At 44.4% G+C, this 25,431-nt stretch overlaps 1 protein-coding gene across 2 annotated transcripts in view; it reads right to left on the bottom strand.

The window, feature by feature from the left end:
* The window catches only part of ASTN2 (astrotactin 2), a 3,972,579-nt gene that overhangs the window by 2,994,857 nt on the left and 952,291 nt on the right, over positions 1-25,431 (bottom strand). For both annotated transcript variants that reach the window (XM_069609664.1, XM_069609663.1), the window contains exon 4: positions 12,877-13,026. In XM_069609664.1, coding sequence (XP_069465765.1) covers positions 12,877-13,026 — 150 coding nt within the window. The remainder of the gene's footprint in view (positions 1-12,876; positions 13,027-25,431) is intronic.

The following is a 25,431-nucleotide window of genomic DNA, read 5'->3' as shown; positions in this document are numbered from 1 at the left end:
TCATTCAGATTGTGCAAGTGCAGACAACGCAAAGAGCAGGGGGAGGGAAAAGGGGGAAGTGCTAGGGAGAGGTAAGGCAGAGGTGCCATCAGGGCAGCATTGCTCAGAGGACGAGCAGCTAGGAAAGCACGGCTCTGGGTAAGTGCAAGGAGGCAGGGGACTTTAGGGTTACAGTTAAGGCCCCTATGCATGTGTTAGGCCCGGACGCAGTGCACGGGAGACAAGTCAGGGAGGAGCCTGGTACCCAGTGAGGCTCTGGGGGTAGCCAGGCAACCAGTCAGTGCAGCAGACAGGAAGGTCAGCAGCGGAGAGAGAGAAAGCAGAGGCGAAAAGGAAAGACTTGAGCTGCTTCCGTAACTTCAGGTGGTCTGGCTTAAGTTGCCATTGCAGAGGGAGGCACCTGTAGAGGAGAGAGATCCACCTCCCACTCTCTGCCTGGAGAACTGTCTGACCCTCAGAGAGTTACAAGTGGCCGAGCGAAGGGCTCGAGAAAGAAAGTGTTCTCCGTGTGGAATGCTCTGTGTAAGCAGCTGAAAGCTCTCAGACTGACAGCTGTTGAGAGCCTGGCCGTGAGAGATGAGGTGCCAGTAGATGACCTACACTACATTTTACCTACTAAAGTCTATCTTCTTCCTACTGTAGCTGTAACCAAGAATAACGCTGGTTCTTTTCCAACCTAAGGCTCCTGAGCTCCACGACTAACACCTCTATAACAACAGGCTGAATGCAGTGTTCTGACAAATACATCCCAGATCTTGGTGAGGACCCATCTGCAGAACATTTCAATACAAACATAACTAAAATGTAGTACAAAAATAAATACATTATTTATACAGTTTAATGAACATATGCACCGCAAGTATTTCTCTCCCCTTTCAGTGATCACCTTATGTGACTGCATCATTGACTCGTCTGGGGTGCCTAGTCACACTTTACAAAAACACTATCCCATAGAATTTTCAGAGTGGGAGAAAAATCGCACTGATAGGCTTTCGATATTTCCTGGATTTGAGATCCCAAATTCTGGAATGCTTTTCAATTGCTCCACTAATGTATTTTTCCAAACAGTAGTGCCCATGATAACATATTGATGACATGTCTAGATGCCAGCCATTCCTTGAGGGACACCACCCTATGACATGGCAATTTTCTAAATCATAAATGAGAAAATAATGCCACACAAGATGGCACGTGTTGTTCAATGATGCCCAGCCCAAGCAGAATTAGCATAATTATGTCACTTGCAGTATTGCAGTGTTCGTGTCCTCGTGTGCTTTCCCGATTCAATGATCGCATCTGCTTCAAAGGTAAATAGTGTGAGAAAGAGACGGATAGAACGAGTAAGCAAGAGAGAGAAAGAGAGAGAAAGAGGTGAGTGTGTGTAGAAGTGTGCACACACATTTTAGTGAGCGAGAGCTGTACATTTTAGTGCAAGGTGATTAGTGCAACCTCCTGAAGCATTCTATATGAAACCAATATTAACAATGCCTTTATTTGCAATGTGAAAACTGGCTCTACTTGTTCTTCAGAAGCTCCCCTCCTCCATCCCCTGCCCCAGGATTAGCACATTCCGTTGAGTGCTGAAATGCACATTGCTGGAAGCCCGAATGAAATCAGAAAATAGTTGTATGCTTTGAGCAGTACTCTGTGTGCAGTTCTAGCATACCACGCATGTGCATTAGACACAGTCTGATTTAAAGGCTCTTGAAGGAGCATAGTCTTGCACAGCTGTAAGGCACACGCCCAGTATCCCCCTGGACAATAGCCCTTTAAATCCCAGGCACCTGTCCACCTCCACATACATTTCAGCAGTATTATATGCAGGGGCGTCATTTCACCAAAATGCCAGGGGTTGCAGACGTGACATCACATGACCTTTGAACTCTGATACCATCACAGGAAGTGATGTCATTTGACCCCACCCCGAAGTGACATCCCAGGAGGCGATGGAACACGACCGATTACCACTTGACAAAACAAGAAGTGGCATCAAATAGCATTGTTTCTAAGTACACTATCAAAAATATGGTTACAATATCACTGTAATGTGATATACATTTCATGTAAGAATGGATCACCATACGTATCGGCACAAAAAAATTGCTATAACTGAAACTAACGAAAAGCAAAATACTTAGTACAAAATGGATACTTATTCTACTCTAAATTCTTTTTGGAGGATTTTGTCGCATTGTGAATTTGAAGTGTTTAAGAACAGACTAAATCAGTGACTCACCCCATGCAGTGTGTGTGAAATAAACCTTTAATGAGTCTAGCAGTTATTGTATAGAATTCCAGAAAGACACATTATTTGTTATTCCTAATCTTTCTTATTTAGGGTCGCTGCACAAAGTGTTGCACTTGTGGAACATAATGTGTTTTTTAAGAAGCCTGAACAAGAAAGCCAACCACTCTAGAAAGAAAGATCCAGATGGCATTGGCCACTTCCCAGAAGTTTCAGTTTGATTAAAAAATGTTTTAAAACAGTTTATTTAAAATAGAATAGAGGTAGCAAGGGAGGCCTCAGTTGTCGAAAGTGCGACCCCTGGCGACCTCTAAATGGCGTCCCTGATTATATGGTCCCACTTACTTCTGCTACTCCGAACGATATGCAGGTAATCCATGCTGACCAACACGGACTGTTCCCCTTTCACAGTGTTGTGTGACAAGCAATTAGGGGCAGACCCGAAGAATGGGTTTTATCTGAATGTGGGTTATTTACATTAACATTAGCGGGTTACCAACACAAATGAGATATCAGGTTTTCCTATCCTGGAGTTTGCCCTGGGTAAATGTTATTGGGATAGGTAGACTGGGCCTCATTAGGAGGCTGGAGGTAGCCATGCCGGTTTTAGTGGCATGGCTACCCCCAAACTCGGTTCCGGCTCCCGCCAAAGGGGAATCACTGGGCCATTCTGACCTCGGCGGACCCGGTAATCCTTCTTGCGTAGGAGCCGGTACGTCCCCATTCCCATTTGAGCCCCCATAGGACTCAATGGGAATGAGGAGGATGGTAGCAGCGGTACTGTTCATAACGGTATCGTTGCTACCATCAAGTTCTGCTCACGGGTGCCGCTCTGCATGCCTGGTCTGACCAGGCGTGCAGAGCAGCACCCGCTAGCAGAACTCGTAATGTGGCGGCATGATAACAACGGTGCCGGTAGCACTACCGGCACCGTTGTTGCCTTACCGCCACATTCATAATGAGGCCCACTGTCTTTTCATCTGGCCCCCCTTCTGGTAATCCTTTATAATTCACCCATAGACACTAAGGTGGCATAAGAGTCCCATACTTCTTTGATTGGCTGCCTATTCCATATGTGGGGCTTCCTTGTAATTTCATGAGTTTGTAGGAGGTCCCTATGAGATAGCTCAGCTTGCTGCAACCGAACTGCACAAAAGAGGTTAGAAGCCACTATGTTTAGTCCTCACAGCTTCCAACAGGGAGAGGCCCACTTTCACTGGTCAGTACTAGACGGGGTGGACTGTCGTTCTACAAATCCTGATCTTGGAGACCAGGCACTGGTTCCCAACCCCATCTCCTCCCCTTCCTCCTCAATGCCTTGATACAATCTTGTCCCTGAAAAAAAAAAAACAATCCCCACTCTGCTTCTACTGGCAATCGTATACTCACTGTCCTTTCCTGATGCCTCGTCAATGCCTCACCACATGATTCTACCACCTACACTATATCAATCTAGCTTGTAAGAAGTAGGATGTGCTCTCTCCTTCCTGACGTTCTCCTGGCTGCTTCTTTCTATCTCCTCCTTCTCCACTTTGCCTCCCTCCCCATATTTCTTATCCTCCCTTTCTTATGGACCACTCCCCATCTCCTTCACCCGATGTTCTTTACTTTTCTGAGTAGGTCCCAACTCTGGGTCTTCCGCCGCCATTTGCTTTTTTCATTGTTCAACAAATTTTCCCTCTACCTACTATTATACCGCTGTGCCTTCCGGAGTTGTCACCTCCTCCTGAATCACCTTCTTGTCTTGTTGCACCAGTGCCACCTGATGCATCACCACCTCTGACATTCTTGCCAGTTCCTGCGGTACTACCACCTACTTTTGAAATTCCTACACGTCTCCAATATCCTTTCATCCAACTTCACCTTATCTAGCCTCCAGCCTGTCCTACTCCACCAGCCTCCTCCTCTCCAACTCCTTCTACTTCCTATCTTCTCCTGCTCCACACTTCCAACCTTTCCAGACTCCTGCGCCACCCTGGTCCTTTTTAACCTTTTAGAAGGGCCCGTCCTCGCCTCCAATGACTGTCCTCTCTCAAATTCTTTCTGGCATTTGATTGATCGTCAAGCCACCTTGGGGTGCCTGCCCCTGCCTGCCTCAGATCTGCAGACCATGTCTTCATGAAGGCATGGCCACCATTTGGATCTGCAGAGTCAGTGTGTGTGAGACAATGTGGCTTCCCAGATTCGAGTGCTTTGCGATTTCTCCATGTTATCCCCGCCCACTGTTGCCCTTCATACATGCAGAGGCACACACGTCTGACCCTGCTCTCCTTGTATGCCAAACTCTTTGACTCACAGGGAGCTGGTATACGTTACAACTTTGAAATGTACAGGCAGTATACTTCTTTTGAGGGTCATCTGACATTGTGAAAGTTGTCACTTCAGCGGCTAATTGTGGGGAATAACTTCACTTAAAGGGCAGAGTCATAATTGTGACCCCTGTGACATGTCCCTACCATGTAGCCAGGGTATGATGAGGTGGACAAGGGAAACTTACCCAAACTGTCTCTGGGCTCTGAATCTCTTAGTAGTGTGTGGCTGCCACCACCATGGTCACCACCTTTAAGTTAAGAGCCACTCAGGGGAAACTTGTCACATCCCCCTGTAATCATTTACTGCATACCTGTATCCACACTGACGTTCAGTACTACGTTGCTACCAGAAGCGAGTTTCACACTCAGTAAATACCCAAAATACAATAAAATACGTCTTTTATTTCTGAGTGACATACTTGCCACATACAACATAAGGACGCTCCGTTCAGTGGTGTCCCCAGACATTTTTCATAGGGGTGGCATGATGAGGTCACTGGAAATCTTGTGGTGGCATACGAAGGTGCATTCATAAGAGGCAGGTAGGCCGTGGGGTGGGGGGGGGGGGCAAGGGTGGCCATGTCCCTCTTGGCCACCCCTTGCTGGTGCCTCTGGCTACGTTTGCTGTATCAGCAGATCGTGAGACACACACACACTGGCCATTTAATATGTGTAGAACACAACATCACCAAGGATTGTGATTGAATGTCCACTGCCAATAGATCGGTCTGTGTTTTGATGATCCAAGTTATACACACAGTGCGCAACCTCACTGGTACTGAATACACGCCGCAGCAGTGTCTGGTGTAATTTACACGCATACTAACTGCAGGGTGCATCCAATAGATGTGGTCGTGTGGTGTAGCAGATGTATTCACACATCCACAGAAGGGGCAGCCGAAACAATGCACTCTAAAATTATCTGTTACAGATATGCTGCTGTTGAGCCCCTTACTCAGAGATGGAGAAGTGGCAGACCACGCGACCGAGGACAATGATGGCTCAGATGCTGAACTTCTCCCCCACCCTCTCTCTCTCTCCTCTCCCTTTCTCAGCATATAGCAAGGTTGTAGGTAGAAAACCCAGTTCTCGGTTCTGTCATCGAATGTAATGGGTCTTTTACTGTGCACTCTTGCCACTTCCGTGGCCTCTCGGCGCTCTGGCGGACCTGAAAGGGAAGGACGGTTGCGGGTATGTTAGTGGAAGTGAGGGGGAGAAGAGTAAGAGAGTTTTGATGTGCTGTTTGCAGCTTCAGTTCAGAGAAATCAGTCACTGAGCCCAGGTGCGTTTTCGTTTGTTAGCAGTGGTCTTGAGGGATCTTTGTATATGCTATGGTTTTGAGCTGGGTGTTGTGAAGTGCGTGCGGTTTGTGGTGCGGTAGCAGAGTGGTTGTGTTCAATGCAGAGTTTGAGATTGCATGAGCCTGTTAGCACATTGCTACGGAGCATAATGAGAAAGGATTGAAGTCTGTAAACATGGGCGAGTCCTTGTGTCACAGTGTCCATGTTAATGTCTATGCACACAGCTATTTGTTCATTTGTCAGGCTGTTGGCACCGATCTGGCTCCTTGTGTCTCACTTTGCGGGATTCCATGTGAGCATTTATCGATTTATGCGCAAATTGCGCAGTGTCTCCGGAGGTTGTGAGATGTGTCTCACTGACTATTCAGGAGCATAGATAGGCAGCCAACCTGGGACATGTATGTGACAGCTCACCGGTGCCGTGGAAGTGACTTGACACAGCAAACGCAGAACGCTATCCCAGGATCTGCAGTTCTGTGCTGAAGGGTGCCGGGGACATTCCACGTGAGGTGCAAACATCTCGCATGTGTCCTGCCTCTGCTTAGGCCCTGTGCACGGAACGATGGGCTACGGGGGAGGGAGAGCATTGAAGCGTAAGAATGCCATGTGTTCCCAGCGCACTGCCAAGAGCGCCGTCTGGATTGGCACCGCGTGTCCAACACTAACCCAAGCAGAGCCAGCAAATAAACCGAACATCAGCACCTCGAGCTGGCCCCTGGTGCCCAGCAACCGTTCCTGCAGGCCAGTGTCCATATGCTGTATAGAGGAGAGGCCGACCGGGGTGAGGCTGGCGTGGCAAGAAGGAGGAACGAGATGGAGCCCTGGATAGAAGCTCGGTGGCACAGCCAAAAGGCTATAGCTAGCCCCCAGTCCCGACAGTACCAGCTTTTGTGCAGCTTAGGATCTTTTTCAGACCTAGCAACACCCCAGGTGCGTAAGAAACATACAGCAAGTGCCTTTTCTTTACAGAGCAGGATTTTAGGACAGAGGGCAGCGTCTTTGAAGGCCTCAAGCCAACCAAATAAAATATGTTATGTTATCTTAAAGGGTCTAATAGCGTGCACTGTTGCCACCTGCATGGTCTCTTGGCGCTCTGGCGGATCAGTAATGCAAGGACGAGGCAGGGTATGTTAGTAGGACTGAGCGGGAACAAGAGCAAGAGGGCTGTGATGTGCTGTTGGCAGCTTGGGAGACACAATTAAATACGCTGGCATGAAAACTGTAGAAGGAAAAAAAAATGCTAAATATATTAATGCCCATAGTTAATAAATGAACAATCATACAGTCATGTTTATTTGGCATGTAAATCTCCACCGGCAACTGCTTACAGTGTGGCAGGACAACTTGACATTTAAAACAATACCAAAAAAATATTGCGCTGACAACAAAAAATAACAAATTGAACGCATTATCTTGCTAACTAAAATCTGCTAGTGTGCACTGCCAGTCTCCGTGTACTTGTCATGCCATAAAAGTGCACTACACAGACTTCTTAAGTTGGATTAACAAAACAATGCTTCATGCAAGTGAATGGATGTGCAAGCTCATGCTTTCTGTTGCAGGTAAAGAAGTAGGGCCTCATTCCGAGTATGCTGGTAGCCCTGGAGCAATTAGCTCCATGGCTGTCTCCCATACCGGTACCTCCTCCGGGTTGGTTCAATGGGGACTAACTGGTCGATTCCGACCCCCCTGCACTCGCCTAAGATTCCCAATTTTCTAAATCACTGCCATAATAATTGCTCAAAGCACACACGCTTTTAAATTGTTGTAATGCAACTGTTTGCCCTTCAGCATTGGAGTACACACTTCTAAAATAAAACAAATAAAAGACTACATTTAAGTGCCCATTTTCTGCCATGGGAGGGCTCTGCAGATACACCACATGGCCAGCGAGGGTCTACCAGCAATCTGGCTACAAGCTGCCAGCATGCTCTTCACAGGAACTGCAGCTGAACCAGTAGACCTTCTTTCCGAAACATGGAGGGTACGTGTACCATCACACCTGTTGCCCGCCACAGGACCTGCCAGGGCTTGATGGATGAGCATAAGGCAGGGCTGCATAGTGGTATTTATTCCTGTACAGCGATCTGCTGCTCCTAGATATTTCCGCGCTATAAACAATACAATAAAACGAAAACACTATTTCCCTTTTTGTTTCTACTTTCATTAAAAGGCACACACACCTTTGTAAAAAAAAAAAAAAAAAGAAGACAATAACATAGCACCAGAATATATGTCACCTTTCACAAGAAAGAAGACTATAGCAGCAGAATTGCCACCCTGCACTGGCCCATACAGGCAAGCATTGGGTCTTCATTTTCACAGGCAATGAATGTGTGCCAGGTGGCCTGCCAACCTTGATAGGCACCAAAGGTCTGCCTATAGACCAGCCGCCATTCACAGACACAGGTAGAACCCCATCACAACTTCTGCCACTTCACAGGGATCACCAGTCTATCAGTGTACATGTCATTGTGTACTTAGTGTCTACTAAACACCCTACAACTTGACAACCTCACAACAGTCAACAATCTACTAGCTCACCGGCACTCCTCTACATACTTCAGCGGTCTACCAGCAGGCTGGCTAATCTTCACAGGCAATCTTGGACTACCAACTCACCTTCTGCCACTTCACTGGGAGCACACGTATATCAGTACATGTTTATTTGCATGCGGAGAAGGGTCAGTGTTCAACCCGTCAAATAAAACAATAACCTCTCTTCACACACACTAGCAGTCTACCAGCAGACCTGCTATATTCCAAAGCCATGGACATTCGAACAGCATTATTATTATTATTATTATTAGAGTATGCATTGTGCGCAAATCTAGCTTCAGGAACCAACAGAGCCTTTTACAAGCATAGGGGTAAAAGCACGGTGAAGGACGCAGAGAAAAAAGAGCTAACAACACTGCAGGGCGGGAAAGTGACAGTAAGGGGTCTACAAGCATCCAGGGGATGCAAGAGTGGGGAGCAAATCACCCAGTCTCAAGAAGGCTGGGAAGTGGAGGGTTTGTGGACCTAGGTGTTAAAGAGGAGGAAATCCTTGAAGAGCAGGGTCTTGAGCTCCTTCTTGAACTCCATAAGCACGGGGGCGAGTCTGATGTTGACGGGGAGGAGGTTCCAGAGTCTGGGAGCGTAGACGGAGAAGGCCTGACATCTGGTTCTTGCTCTCCCATTGCCATCTGGGCAGTGGAAATAGATCAGCCCAGATGTTAAACATGCACATATTGAATCATGGATCTCTAGCAACTCACTTGCAATACATTCCACGAAATTTGAATCTGCCATCCTCTGAAATACACGTTTCCGATGTTGACTATGCAACTTTGGGCTAGAATGATTCTTTCTCCAACCTCCCATGTGCCAACTCACAGACTTTCACTTTGATTGAGAACATAACTTTCAAACTTCCATCATAGAAAGGGATCAGACGTCATGATTCCATCTGACCAGTGGATCCCACTTGCAAGCCAGACTTCATCCTGTTACGGCCAAAACCCTGGTCTTGTCACAAATAGATGGCGAACCCATCCCCCACAAAGGGCTACCGCAGGACACCCTGAAGCCCATTGTGGGCAGTGTTTCAGGCGGACTCGCAGTTCATGAAAGGACTGTTGGAGTGGCTAGAACTACATACCTGCTTACATGTGAGGCGTACAAAATGGAAATATTCCATCCTAAAAGGTTGCCCCAAACCTAGCCGAATTGGGCGTTGACCTGGAGGCAAGTCCGGGCAATGCAAGAAGATGAATGTTACAGACACTGAAGCCTCATCCCTGTCCCTCTCAGATCTGTCTCATCAATGCTGGAATTCGGCTGAGACATAAAACCCTCCTCTTCACATAGAGTCTGCCGGACAAAAAGCCACAGATTTACAGCTTTCTGAATTGCCCTTCATTCGGGCATCCTGGGTTTGCTGCTTGATGATGGACTGCACAAATACGTGATGGCAACTTCGAAAATATATATTCTTTTCTCAGTATTCCTTGAACACCAGAGAATGACGCCGAGTGGCTTCCCAGACAATGTAAACTCTGTCCTTACAGTGTCTTCCAGTGACTCCTGATGAAACGTCATCATTCACAATGCCCAGCGCGGAGCTGCTTTCAAAATGTAAATTGATACTGTACACACATTTAAAATAAAATGTAGTTTATCAGCACACCTAATTGAATGATGTGAGTGTGACTTGTGATCAGGGGCCAGCAGTGCACTCAAAAACTTCTGGACACAGTAACTTCCATCCCTAATCTAAAGTCAAAACAGGTGATCGTTGGGCCAATGGGTAGCAGTGCTGAAAACTAAATTTGTCATCCACAAAGGCAGGGAGAGGATATGCGATACAATATAACACAGGCAGAGACGCAACAACATCAGATAATCCTGCCCAAGTTACTTACAACTGTATTGTAAGGGGGTGGAAAACAGAGTGTCCCCAATGTAACTGTTAACACATTAAATTGCATTGAAGTCTCAAGAATTTAAAGTCTTTAGCATTAGGTGCCTTTTTTTACCCTTACTTTCAATCACCACCTTGGAAAGGGAGAAGGGACTACATGTAGTGTTTTCTGCCTGATACCTGGGGGCCATTTATGTTTCCTTTTTTTTTTCGAGTCGAGAAACAGGTTCATTGTCGTTTCTCAGCTCGAGAAAAAAAAATATTATTACCCAGCAACAACGTGTAGGGGTACTAATAGTAATAGAACCCTCAGAGGGGGCATTACCAGTCTGCAGAATGGGGGGTGATCCATTCTCTGCCATCTGCCAGCAAGTCGCTTCCTCAGCATTTTCTTCCTTCATACACAAGCCATTTGAAGCAAGTAGAAATACTTTGAAAATGACATCTGCATCTCATTGGGCCTGAAGCTGCTCACCTCATTTGTTCCTCCATATACTCTCTGAAGACAAGGCAAAACCCCTTGAGTTTTGCAGGGCACAGGATCTAAAGCACTAACAACTTTAATGATGATATTGCCCTCATACCTAAAAAAGGGATATTGATATTCTACGTGATTCGGTGTAATGTCTTAAATGTATACAGTGACATGTTTATTGTATTTCCAGCATACTGTGTCCCAAATAGCTCGGTGGTGCACATCCATTTCACAGTTATGTAAGAGCTGCACCTTTGGTTCATTTAAGTTTCACATGTTAAAATAAAAATAAAAGTATATATATATCAGGTGGCCTACGCAAGAGGATATTGTGACCTGCACAAATGACCTTTGAAATGATTCACTACCATTAGACTTGACGTCATTCATGCGCATTTATATTTTGCCTGCAGATCACCTATTCCAGGGGTTATGAACATCTGTTAGCATGTCTACTCTTCTCTGTGTGTACTATTCAATAACAGGTCTGCAGAGTTTAACATGCCTCTCTAGTCTATAAAGTGACCCGCTAATATCTATGGGCACTGAGAGTTTATTAGCAGACCTGCTACACTCCACGCGAACCTGCAGTTTATCAGTAGACCTGTTATCCTTGAGAAGGACAGAATGTATATCTTATCCTGACACTGATAGCTCCTAAGCACTGAACATTCACACATATACGTGCAATCATGAACAAGCCCTTTAAATCCATGAGGAGGGCTTCCACCATCCATATGGCCTGAATGTCAAGTCAGGCCTGGCCTGTAACTCTCCAAAGGAACTGGCAACTAACTAGCAGTCAGACTACCTACAATGACTACAATGACATTATGTGAACACATATGCTACCGACCATGTTATCATTTCAAGAATCTGCACTTCCTCTGTGAAGCCTGCCCTATTTCACAAATCACTGCCAGTCCACATGCAGTCCTACTCTCAGCCATGGGAAGTGCTAGTCTGCATAATGCCTTCTAGTATGCCTTTAGAAGTGTTCTTCCCTCATGAGGTCCACAGTTTTTACCCTGAAGCAAGCTATCCCACCAGCGGGACTGTTACCCTAAATAAAGTGCAGTATTTACGAGTGCTAATATGTGATCTTATATAGCTCCTAAGTCCTTACTCCTTCAGCGTCGTATCACTGTGATAACTGGTGTTATTGTGAGTCCATTTTGAATGATTCTTGGTTTATCAACCTCAGAAGAATGAAAGGCTAAGTGTGCCATGCTGCAGGATTCAAACTTGAGAAGTGCAGGTTGTCTCATGTCACATGAAGTGCTGATAGTGTGCCATGAGAAATGTTACTGCTACCCTGATGCAATGTCAATCTTAGGGGTAGAGCTGTTATCATCCACGTTTTCTGCTCTACAACATGTATGCCAGGGTATGGATACCTTTGCTCATTTTGTGAGGGTTTGTCTCGGGAGGATAGCTCAGGGGGAACGTGCGCATCTTGGAAGCAAGACAATGCAGAGCAACACATGTTTGATCACCAAGTCCACGCTTAAAAACCTCTGGGTATTAAACACATTATAAATAACCAATTACAATTACAGTTTGTCAGGAAGAAGTGCACATTCTACACAATAGCTCTGCCCCTTAGTTTAATCTTGCTTTAGGAAACAGGTGGGCCACGTGAACATTTCTTGTCACTGAAAGTGAAAGATCAATTTGCTGCCAACCATCAATGCCATCTCTCACATGCCATGCCCGACATGTACTGCACAGCTTCATGTGAATGTCCAACACCTGCCGTACCACATACATGACCTTATTCCCTTTTAGGTGTTAAACTTTGAAAACAGTCCCCTCTCTAACTCCCATAACATGTTCCACAACCAGACATGATTAGAGGTCATAAACGTTCAGACAACAGTGATAACAATGTCCATAAGAAGCCAAAAAAATAAATAAATTTAAAATTTTTTTTAAAAAAACAATGTGCATTTCAGGCAGGTTAGAATAAATGACTGCTCCAGGCACGATTTACAACAATGACCTCATCAGGCAGAAATAGAAGCAATGACCATAAAGTATTTCCCAAAGACACAACATGTTTACTTCCCATACAAACATTCCTATTGTTGCCTCCATTCACACGCCCACAGTGCAGAGCGCATGCACAGTCTGCTCACCTCTGGCTCTGCCCCTCTGCTTTCTTCGGCCCACGGTAGAGCTGTGTGACGCCGGCTGCAGTTGGTTGATTTCGATGGGCGTATTTGTGCGGAAACTCTCTTTAAATTTCTGCATCAAGGTGTCCACGGTCTCTTGCGTGATCTCTGAGGCTGAAAGAGGCGCAAGGTGAAAGGTCAGAACATGGCAACCACAAACTCACGCTTACTTCCTCGCTATACATGTAAAGGGGAAGAACAAAAAACACTGATGAGCAAGATCAGCGATTCAGGTACTGTGCTACTTCTCCGTCTTACTGTTTGATTTCTCATTTTGTCATTTTCTTTCTATAAAATCAACACACACAAAACCAAGAGGCGATATTTTCTTTTAATAGTTTTTGTGAAAACGGTAAAAAGTTGCGCATGTTTTAAACTCCAAGAAACAATACAAATGTTTTCTGTCATAATCTGTGCTGGGATTGATTATGGCTATGAGTGTTGTGATGGTGGTGATGTCACTAACATTCTAGGTGTGGTGATGTCACTGGGACTCTAGGTGGAATGTTGATGTATGTTTGGTGTGCATGGTTCTACTGGTGTCAGTTGGACCTAAGGTCCTGGGCTAGATGGATGTGCTTTCTCTACTTTTGAACTAAGAGAATAAACCTACATGTAAACTACTTACCTTCTGGTGTTGCTGATTGTGGAAGGAGGCCTAGTTTATATCACTGATGGCAAGGATGTTTCCTGTGCTGCTGGGAAGGGGCAGCTGGTGAGAAGCGCTGCCTTCCAGGGTGACATCCGTCCAGCTAAAAGGAGCTGCAGGCAGGGCGGTGCAGCGGTGGTCCAGTTCAGGATCCAGGTCGGTGATCCTGACAGTCCAGTTGTGGCAGCTGGAGGTGCAGGAAATTGAAGGTCCGTGATCAGGGTCCAGGACGGTGGCCCTGAGAAATTTCGGGTACAGCATTACCGGAGAAACTAATATTGGAGTCTGTCCAGAGTCCAGGCGGCGCCGGGGCTGAGGTGGCCCAGTGCCTGGAAGGTCCAGAATCCAGGCGGTGCCCAGGCTGAGGTGGCCTAGTGCCCGGAGGGTCCAGGGTCCAGGTGGCGCCAGGGCTAAAGTGGCCCATTTCCTGGAGCTGCCGGCGATCTGTGCACTCTGGTGGGGTGGTCCAGAGTTTGACGTAGGTTGCGGAAGGGGCTACGGTGATGCCTAGACAGCCTGTTATTGCTGCATGGAAGGAGTATCCCGTTTGTTTGGGACTTGCAGTGGCAGGCGTGTGCGCCTGATGAAGAGTGCCTTGAGGTGTGTGGGGGCCGCTCCTGGACGGTGCTAGCATGCTGTTTTATTTACATTTGCAGGCTGGGGGGTCCTTCGTGCATGTTGGAGAGGCCGAGGCAGGTGCAGCTGAGGGCGGCGTTGCTGCATGGGGACGGCAGCATGGGCTGCATTTCGGAGCCAGTTGGTGTTTTATCCTTCAGGATGCTGGGTGTCGATACGGTGATGTCGGCAGGAGGTGGGGCGGCATCAGTGGGCGGAGGACTGGCGTTCCAGCGGGCCCAGCTGGAATGCAATGTCCTCTTGGAACGCAACGTCTTCTTGGAACGCAACGTCCTCTTGGAACACAACGTCCTCTTGGAACACAACGTTGTTTGTGAGTGCAGAGCCGGCACTGGAGGTGGAATCTGTTGTGTTCCGGAGAGACACAACAATAGGATCTGGACATGTGTTAAGGGTGCATGCTTCACGAATGGAGCTAGCGGCTCTGGGATCTGTGAACATTTGACACAATTGGTAAACGTGGACGTTGCCACTGGAAGTCTGGCTATTTACCATGTGTGTGCAGGAATAGCGTGGAAGCTGCGAGTAGACGGTGAGTGTTCTAGAAGGCTGGTAAAGTGGTGGGTGCTGGATCCGGACCAGTGGGGCATATGTATCAGGAAGGAGGATCTAACAAAGGACAACACAGAGATATGTGTTTGTGAGGCCAGTCTTAATGGTTAAGGCTGTTGTGTTTATGTTGTGGCCTCTGAGTTTAGTACAGTTATGGTTTGGGTCCTGGGTTAATGTTAGCAGTTTATGGCCTCTCATTTATGTACTGCTGTCGTGTTTACGTGGTGGCCTAATGTTTAGGACCTTCCCTCGGTTTACAGTATGGACTCGTGGGTTGGGGTTCATGGGTTCATGGCGAAATTGTAATGTATGCTTTTACACAATTGTTTTCTTTGCATGTTGGTTGAAGTGGACATGTGGGTGGGGGTATGGCGCAGGGACTTTGCCGCCATGTCACTTTCATTCGTTTTGCATTTACAATTACTTACCTTGCAGTTTTTTTGCTTTGCGTTACAGGGGCACGTTGGGGTTTGGCATAGGGACTTTGATGCCATGGATTTTAACTGTTTTGGTTTTTATGGGCTTACATGTTATCCTGTGGTGTTTTGTTTGTCATGTTTAAAATTTCTTGTATGAGTGAGTGTGGTCACAGGGGAAATTTTTAACAAACAGTGAGGTGATGTTAATGGATGTCAGCAGAGAGTCAGGTGCTGTTTAGGGTTGACAAGGAACAGTGTGGTGCTGTTAGTGGATGTCAGCAGACAGTGAGGTGCTGTTTAGGGTTGACAAGAAACAGTGTGGTGCTGTTAGTGGATGTCAGAAGACAGTGAAGTGCTGTTTAGGGTTGGCAAGGAACAGTGTGGTGCTGTTAATGGATGTCAGCAGACAGTCAGGTGCTGTTTAGGGTTGACAAGGAACAGTGTGGTGCTGTTAGTGGATGTCAGCAGACAGTCAAGTGCTGTTTAGGGTTGACAAGGAACAGTGTGGTGCTGTTAGTGGATGTCAACAGACAGTGAAGTGCTGTTTATGGTTGGCAAGGAACAGTGTGTGGCTGTTAATGGATGTCAGCAGACAGTCAAGTGCTGTTTAGGGTTGACAAGGAACAGTGTGGTGCTGTTAGTGGCGGGCGGTGAGGCGCTGTCTGATGTTTCTAAGGGCAGTGTGGTTTTGTCCGGGAGGTGCTGTCTGGTGTTTTTTGGGACAGTGAGGTGCGGTTTGAGTAAGTTATGGGGACAGTGTGTTGTATGGAGTTTCGAAGTAGGATTAAAGTTTTGGTTGGAGTTTTTGTGTTGGACATAGACATGGTGGCCACAAGTCTGTGTGGGGATTAGATGGTGAGTGGGTTAGTTTTGGTTGTGATGCAAGGGGTCTCCACGGTGAAGGACTTATTGTTGGTTCTTCCATTGTTGTGGTTCATTCAGCGGGTTTGTAGCTGAGTGGGTTCAGGTTGTGGGGGGAGCCTGTGGTTGAGTACATTTTTTATTTTGTTTTCCATTTAAGGTCTTGGTTAGAGGTTGGGTTGTAGTGGTTTGGGCTCAGGGGGAGTAGAAAATGGTTACTGAGCTATAACATTTCTGGTAATATTGCACTTATGATGGGTGTCTACCATGGGTCTAGTTTTGTGTTGTTGAAGAGAGGGGCATATGTCATAATCTGCGCTGGGCCTGATTATGACCATGAGTGTTGCGTTGGTTGAAGAGAGGGGCATATGTCATAATCTGTGCTGGGCCTGATTATGGCTATGAGTGTTGTGATGGTGGTGATGTCACTAACATTCTAGGTGGAGTGTTTGTGTGGTGATGTCACTGGGACTCTAGGTGGAATGTTGATGTATATTTGGTGTGCAGGGTTCTACTGGTGTCAGTTGGACCTAAGGTGCTGGGCAAGATGGATGTTCCAGTGCTTTCTCTACTTATGAACTAAGAGAATAAAACTACATGTAAACTACTTACCTTCTGGTGTTCCTGATTGGGGAAGGAAGCATAGTTTACCTCATTTTCCCTGTAATTTGCATTTACGGAAATGGGACATTTCACATTTAGTTGTTTGGCATTTTTCATCCAGCTTGTAAAGCTGACCACTGCTGTTCGATCCCTTTGTTCAGCTTTAGTTCGTAAAATTCAAAGAGGACATTCAATGTTTCTCATTTTAGCTGGGGGTGGGGGAACTGAGCCACCCTCTGAAAAAAGTGGGTGGACTCTGTACCCCCACGTGTACCCTCGACTTGAGCACTGATTGGAAATAATGAGCAACAACACCATCAGTGTGGACTCCTTTAACAGGGGGGAGGGGGAACATAAAGGGCCACATTAATGCACTGTTCATTTAGGTGCCATGATCTGTCCCAGTCAGATGAAATTTTATGGTACCCTTGGGACTCTAAAAATGGTTTTGGTTAACAAAAATCAGAACGTGTACCTGTGCCACCCGTGCAGATGCAGCAATTACACAGACTGAATATTGTTCTTGAATTCGTGTTTGACTCCCTCCCTCGAGTATACTCCCACCTCACTAGCGAGGTTTGCCCACTATGTGGCAGAGTTGTTATTGTGATCACTGCTAAATGGACTTGTGAGCAGAACACATCTTAGAACATGCCATTAAGTTCTGGTCATTATTCCCTGGTGTGTGGGCTATGGGTGTTTCTTTCGGGAGAGCTCTAGCATCAGAATGTTCTTTCGTGCAATACATAACATGATGCTCCATAGGCTTGGAAAGAGGGTGGCGGGGTTTATGATGAGAAAAGTACACCCAGATGAAGAGTGTGCATAGAGTGGTGGGGTCTGGAATGGGGACTGGACAGTGAGTGGTGGATTCTGGGATGGTGACTGGGCAGAGAGTGATGGGGATGAAGATGAAGACTGCGCATAGAGTGGTGGAGACTGGGCACAGAGCGGTGGGGACAGAGATGAATGATGTGCATAGAGTGGTGGAGTTTGGGATGAGGACTGGAAAGAGAGTGATGGGGACAGAGATGAAGACTTTGCGAAGAGTGGTATGGTCTGGAAAGGGAACTGAGCAGAGAGTGGTGGAGTCTGGGATGAGGACTGGACAGGGAGTGATGGGGACAGAGATGAAGAGGGTGCATAAAGTGGTGTGGTCTGGAATGCAGACTGGGCAGAGAGTGATGGCGTCTGGGATGAGACGTGGGCAGAGAGTTGTGTGGTCTGGGATGAAGAATCAGCAGTGAGTGGTGGGGTCTGGAATGGGAACTGAGCAAAGAGTGGTGGCGTCTGGGATGAGGGCTGGGCAGAGAGTGGTAGGGTCTTGGATGAGGACATGTGAGAAAATGGTGGAGTCTGGCTTGGGAGCATGAGGCTTTCCACATTTATGGTGCACGCTGTTAGGAAGAATTCTTCCCTAAGGCTAATTTCCCTTACCTATAGAGTCCCCCAGCAGCTTTGCTTGATTTGAGGGGTTTATTTTTTTTCTCCTGCTAAAAGTGAAACTCTTTTTTCCCCACTCTTAGACATATTGCTTATGTCTGTTTTAGGCTATTTTTGTGCTCATGGTCTATGGGGTTTTTCTCACCCTCATAGGTATCATCTTTTTACATGTGTGTTACACAGCATCCTCAGTGCAGTAACACAGGGGTCTCACAGTGACCCCCAAACATAGACTCCATACCCTGGGACTGACTACTGTCTACCAGGGCATGTAAAGTCCCCATTGACTTTACAAGTCAATAATTATGAACAAAACCAGTGCAACCCATCTTACTATGGAAGTGCTGGAAAGGATTAATAGTTGTTTTCCTAGTGTTCATTTTCAAGAGGGTACTGTCCAGTCCCTCTCAACAACGTTTCTGGCTGCTGGCAGTGGTTACTACCATAAATAGTTGAGCGCAAATATTTCCCTATGGGATTTTCCCATTGTTCGAGGCTACCACTTTTACTGACAGCCTCTAACAAACCGCTGGTGTATTTTATTATTAACTTTACTTCGGTAGGTTTTTATTGCCAGATCTTTGATATTATTTCTTTCTCATGTCTTTCTCTGAAATCCTAACCCGGGGCGGAGATCCTTTGTTCGTCCTTTTGGCGGACTTCTGCACAGAAGCCCTCCTCTCGGCACCACTGAGTCTGGGGTAGACAGGATGTGTGGGAGAGGGAATAGGCACTCTGGACAGGGTTACTTAGGCAACCCAAGTTGCATTCTGCCCTGATAGGCTGGAGGGTTATCCCGCCATGATAGCCACCCCACTGTGTGAGTGACCGCTAGGCTGTATGAATAGGGGTCTTTCTGCATAAAAACAGGGCTCTGAGGACAGGAGGACAAGACGTTGCCAATGAAACTAAGAAACCCGAAGAGGAGAGAAGCTGAATACATCTGCAACGACTGAACCATCGGTGAAGCCCTGCTGCAGATCCTCACCACTTTTCTCCAACGACGTGAGAAGATCTGTGCCTGCAAGAGTCTTCTTCCCTTGAGCTGGTGGGGCCAACCAGTTCACCAATCGCCTTCCAGGACCTGCCTTGGTCGAATCACCAGTGCCCAGAACTAGGAGACCGGATAGCCAGGCACCCGTCCACCATGACCGCAATTTAAAGGAGCGTACCTTTTATTTCGTTTTGGCAGCACGCTCGGCTGGCTTCATCTCTGGGCAATGCAGTGACTCGAACCTTACTCCACGATAAGAGCCTCACTTCCTCTGCTGGATCTCCCAAACTGCAGGAACTGGCAGGAACTACCGCCACCAGAGGAGCCTCTTCCACTTTCAAGGTATATTGTTCCGCCAGGCCTCCCGTTTCACTGGGTACTGCTAAAGATGTTTTAAATCCTTTACTTACCTACTGGGTTGGCCGCCCATATCCTCTAACATTGTCTTTTACCTTCTATAACCGCCTTTTCAAATTGTTAAACAAAGACTTGACTGCATCTACTAGAATCGTTTGATCTTGGGCACTTTGCCTTGTACCACTGACTCTGGCACAGGCCTACTGACTCTGGCTAAATCTGTTACAACTGCCTTTACTAGATTTCTTTTCATCAAGAAATGTGTTGGTGCACCTAAAACTCTTATAACCACCTTTCCTCCCCTTTTTAAATATTGTGAAGTGCCATTTTGCTCGGTTTTCTATGCTGAAAGGACTGCCTTGCCTAACTTGTTTACAATCCTCTTTGGAAGAGTTTCTGGTGTGTTTTAGAGTCTGAACCTGTACAACTTGTCCTTTCCCTCCCTTTTGACAAATTGTTAGAGGGCATTGCTGCTTGGTTTACCCTGTGCCGTTTTGCTCAGTTTTCACTCTTGTTCACACTTGTCTACAATTTAAATAGGGAATTGTGTATACTTTTCTTGACTGTTTTAATTTGCTTTAAGGATAGTGATTTGTGTGTTGAACTTAAGAGTATGTAAAATATATATATATATATATATATATATATATATATATATATATATATATATATATATATATATATTCCTTTTGATACAGAGCTTTGTTCTTTGGTCAGTGTTTCCTTGTTCCATAGTACTGTAGCCCTATTGTGTAAACCTTGAATACTGCTCATTTCCCTCTTGAGATAAGTCTGACTGCTCAGCCACAGCTACCAACTAAATCTGTGTGGCACAACTGATATGAAAGGGGATTCATTGCATATACCTGTAGCCCTAATCTTCTGTAGTGCTCCATAAGGGAACTGCATAGGATTCTGCCTAACACACGCTAGCTACATACATGTCTGAAAGATTATTTCACATTATGTACATTTAAAGCGTTATGGTTTCAACCCAGAAATCTGTGTTCACAGAAATAAAAACCCCTACAAATATTATAATCGTTACTCTCCTTAGAAATAAAATAAGGCCATACCTGTTTCCCACGATCCATTAATGGCATGTGCATTGTGGGAGGTGTCACAATTAATATCAGTAGCAGTTGTCTCATGTTAAATTTTGACTGATGGAAATGCCCCCTGTTTCTGTCTTAGTCCCACCCCTTTTAGATGTGCTTTCATCTAAATTGAATATAAATTTGATTTAAAATAGATATCCTAAATGTTTTATATCAATTTCTTATCAAATGTATATTCTTATAGGAAGTATTTTCTATTTTATATCATATCCGTTTTTTATATAAAATCTATATAAAGATGGGATCAGTGCTTGACAAAGTTGCTCTGGAGATGGGGACTGTGAATCTATGGTTTTGCAGAGTGATACATTGCTGATGTCAAAGAGGGGTTCCACCCTGGGGTGATAGGTAGCAGATATACATTTTATATCAAAGTGACAAGCCATCCAAAGTTTTTGTTTTTAGGGAACCCCAATCATTTGTATATTAACTTTATATTGTTATATAAAAATGTAAATACACGTATTTTTTTTAATATATGCATCTATATTAAAATCAATATAATTTTTTTTTCTGGTTATAGACATGTATTCAAAACATATTTAAAATCATATTTGTGTAGACATTTACATAGAAACTAATATTAAAAATAATATTTTTGATATTGATATTAGTATAAAAGGTAATAAATAAAATATTAATGTACATGTTTTATATACACTTTGCTGGAAATTTTGATACCAAAGGTTTTTATATCAATTTTGATATAAAAATGTATACCAATCTTATATGAAAAGGCTTTGATACAGAGTGTAAATAAAGAAAAGCTGTTTACTTTATAAGTAAAGTGTGCTTCCCAGATCCTGTCCAAAAGCCAAACTATTGTTTCTAAGGGGTCTACAGCATCTCATGTGCACCATACATGTGTCCCTTTCTGACCCACCAAAGAGCTGTGAATCAACACTGCAAGGGGTTTTATATCAATGACAAGGCCTGGGAAATTCTACGAATGTGCTGACACACAAAGTGGCATTCTATTCACATCAGCAGAAAGTAATGATGGACTTTATATTTATCTCCCCAGACTAGAAGATGTTTTTGCTAGCTGTGTGAACAAAACCACCCATGCAAATACATGTTTATCAACTAAAAACAAAGGTAGTTAGCAAAGCTGTTTTTAACCTATGACTGAAAACCAGCACAGGATGCAGCTGTAGGATGAAATTAATGTTAGATGTTGTGGAAGACAACTATTCACAATCTAGGGTGGCACTCGCTAATTCTTGCTGAGTATGTATGAAATAAATTGCTGTTCATCTGTTGATAGGAAAAATGGCATTGGCCCCAAGAAGCAACTGCAGGAGTGAGGTTATTTTTAGATGTTGCTATAATACATAGGAAGCAGTATGCATGAAATAGAATGCATGTCGGTTACGCCAGATTCTATTTGTGTGTGTGTTGTTTTTGAGATTTTGATTTAAACAGTTTGGAAGAAGTTGAACATGTGTAAGGGTTTTTTTTCATTCGTAAGTGATTATAGAGCCACTACACTATCAATCAGACACTCACACAATCAATGAGAGTCTCATACTGTCAATCAGACACTCACAGAATCATCAGAAACTCGTACAATCAATCAGACACTCACACAAACAATGAGAGTCTCAAACTGTCAATCAGACACTCACAGAATTGTCAGAGACTCATACAACCAATCAGACACCCACATAATTAATCAGACACTCACACAATCAATCAGACACTTCAATATTAAAAGTTGGACCCCGGTCCCCTTATAGCCACTCCAAAGATTAAATGAAACATTAAATAAATCAGAACTGCACTTGTCGTTTTGTGATGCGGCATATTTGCACATGCACAATGCAGTACTTTTGCTTCAAGGCGCTGATAAAGTTATGAAATATTTTAAATGCGTGCAATGTGATGATAGTATTTGTATATTTGAGTTTTCGCCAAAGATCACACATGTTGTGCAAGCAGTATACCTACAATTTATTGGGACAAAGTACTCGAGTTGATGAAATGTTTAAGTTTGGCATGTGTCAGGGGGATACATCTTACTTGAGATGTGTGTGTGTGTGTAAACATTCTACACAGAGGTATCAGTATGTGCCAAAGATCAAACATTTTGCGTAAATGGTATAGCCAAGATTTATTTTGTACAAACTGTCAGCATGACAGATTTTTTTAAGGGTAGCGTGTGTCAGGGTGCTACAGCTTACTTGATATTTGTGTGGATGTTTTATGTATTGATGGACTGTGCGAGTCCATGATTTAGATTGTGCCAGAATCTTTTTTACTTTCACAAAAGGCTCTACATTTTATTTTATTCCGCATGCAAAAATGGCACAAAACAAAATGTGTCTATTCTCTGCAAGGGAAGCGACTCCTTACTTGTGGAAACTTCAAGGTCTGCTTTAAAGCACAGTTGTGAAGCAGGAATGTTCTAGGACATTTAATATACACTTCTAACATTTGCATGCAATACGAAGGACCAATTTTTGAAGATCAGGCACTGTGGGACTCACATTTTTGCCAAAGATCACAACTTTGATGAAGTGGTGCAGCAGAGATTCTTTTATATAAAAGGATTCTTAGGGGCCCTCTACTTGTTTGTAACATTGACTTTAATATGTTTACGCTGAAATTACAACACCCTGTGCCTTGCTACAGTTGTAATATTGTTGGAGAATATTTTAAGGCACTAATGCTCACTGTGTTAACAATGTTTTATACTGAATCTATACTTTTTCTTGTATTTTTAGTGACATAGTGGTCACCAACAGATGGAAGGCCCAGGCGGCAGAGTCCCAAGATGTGGATTGTGGCAACCAACAACCGGCAGCCTTGGATTTATGGCAAATGATTCATTTTACACAACATGTCCCATCTGGTTAAGGGGTCTGGCCGATGGTGGCACTTTAACACGGGCGAATGGATGGGGCAGTTCAAAAAAGGAGATTGTTTTTTTTTTATTTGTCCATCTCGTAGGCATGTCTCGGCTTCTGGATGCAGGACCAAGGAACCGCCACAGGTTTCACTGCTAAGTTCTCACAAGGAACTGACAATACATTTGGGACAGTGCAGCAACCAGGGCCTAATCATGGAAAGCTATAGATAGTGGTATTGGATGCCAACCGGTGTTGCTGGTGTGTGTTGAATGCCACAACAGCTTTTTAAGTGTGAATCATTGTTCTGTAGGTTTTAAACCACTCGCTATTTCACAGCGCTCCTGCCGTCTCTACTTTTAAATCATCAATGTCACACAGGCGATGTACCCATCCTAGCTGAGTGTCTGATAGCTGGTTGTTTGATTCTACATATTTATTCCTTGTTGCATTACAACCTTTGCTCTCTGCATTTATCTGATTGTTCACAATCTTTTTTCCTTTCTGTATTAAATGTCCTTTTTTATAAATAAAATATTTTGGTCAAAATCATATAATGTGCTGCCTCTTTATTACGTGTTTCTTTTTATTATATAAAATAACACCCATCACTGGTTGATTTTTAAAAAAATGTGTCCACTCAGAGGTGTAACACTAGGATGTTGTGGGGACCAGCAATCCGATACAGGCTAACAAAACAGTTGCTATGTTTTTAATCACACATTGTAAATTAAGACACAGAGAAGAACTATGTTGCTGTTCCATAAACTGGCTTTTATATTTTCAGATGATGCTACAAACTCCTGTCAACCATTTGCCTTAATATATTTCCAACAACTTCATGCCCTGGCATGTCCACCCCATAATAGTTGAACATGAAGACTCAAAATAGTTGTTACAAACAATACATTTTTATTAACATTTAAAACAACCATTTTTATTCAGATTGTATTCACAATAGTTTGGGTTATGAGATGTTGCACAACGATCCAGTCGGCTACAAAATGTGCGGTAGCAGCAGCCACCACATGGCATGTTCCTTCTGCATGTTAATTTAAAAGGCCACACTTTCTGGTAATTTGAAGTCCTCATTCATCTTGCTAGGCTGCAAACTAAGTGGACATAAAAAGGGGTGCATTTTGGGCAGACTGCTGCTGAGAGATAAGTGTGCATGCATAAACATCCTCCTATACATGTAAATGTTTCTCACAGCATTGTGACACAGTAACATGCTTGAGCCAGGCGGCCTGGGGTTAAATGAAATAACATATAGTAATTATTCATTTACAGCGTATATGTATAACTCTTAGGATGTCTGAGCTATGGGTGTTGGGCATGGCCATATTGAAAGCCCGACTTTTTATTCTAAAACTCTGCAGCCATAGAAAGCAAACACGATAAAATATATCATAATCTTTTAATCTCAGATGCAAAAACTTGAGCTGGTCAAAAGAGTACAGGTGGTCATGGTCATGGTGACAAACGTTCATAAAGCTAGGCAGAGTGTTGTACAAAAAAAGAAATGAACTCTAAACAGTAGTGTTAAAGTATAAAAACAACTCTGTTAGCACAGAATATAGGGTGCCAAGCCGAGTGATGCCATGTGCCATGGTAAAGCATATGTTTTATATATTAAACATAGTGATGATGTGTATTGCACTGTTGGGGAGGCATGGTATCACAAGTATGACACTGAGGCAAAAGGTACAGTTTAAAAAACCTTTATTGAATTTTCAATGGGGTTGAAGAAACTCCTAGTTTGCAATATAGCTAGGATCGGAGTGGTCTCGACCATGAATAATGAATAAAACAGTCCTAGTTCAGTCTGTCAAATCAAAATGGCATATACGGCAAAACATACACCTTCCCTATATCTTGTACAAAAGGAGGAAGATGTATGCAAAGGAAAGTCAGTGTTCAAATATAAAGAATAAATGTGTCTGAGTTAGCTCTCCTACCCACGGTGGACAGCACAGAGTAAATTGGTCCCTGTGGGCACGATGACACACTCTGGCTCAGATTCTTAACACAAAGGCAG

The sequence above is a fragment of the Ambystoma mexicanum genome, chromosome 8 (genome assembly GCF_040938575.1).
Source record: "Ambystoma mexicanum isolate Mex_15411 chromosome 8, UKY_AmexF1_1, whole genome shotgun sequence".
Lineage (NCBI taxonomy): Eukaryota > Metazoa > Chordata > Amphibia > Caudata > Ambystomatidae > Ambystoma > Ambystoma mexicanum.
Note: the sequence above shows the minus strand (reverse complement) of the source record. Positions and strands in the feature narration are given on the sequence as shown.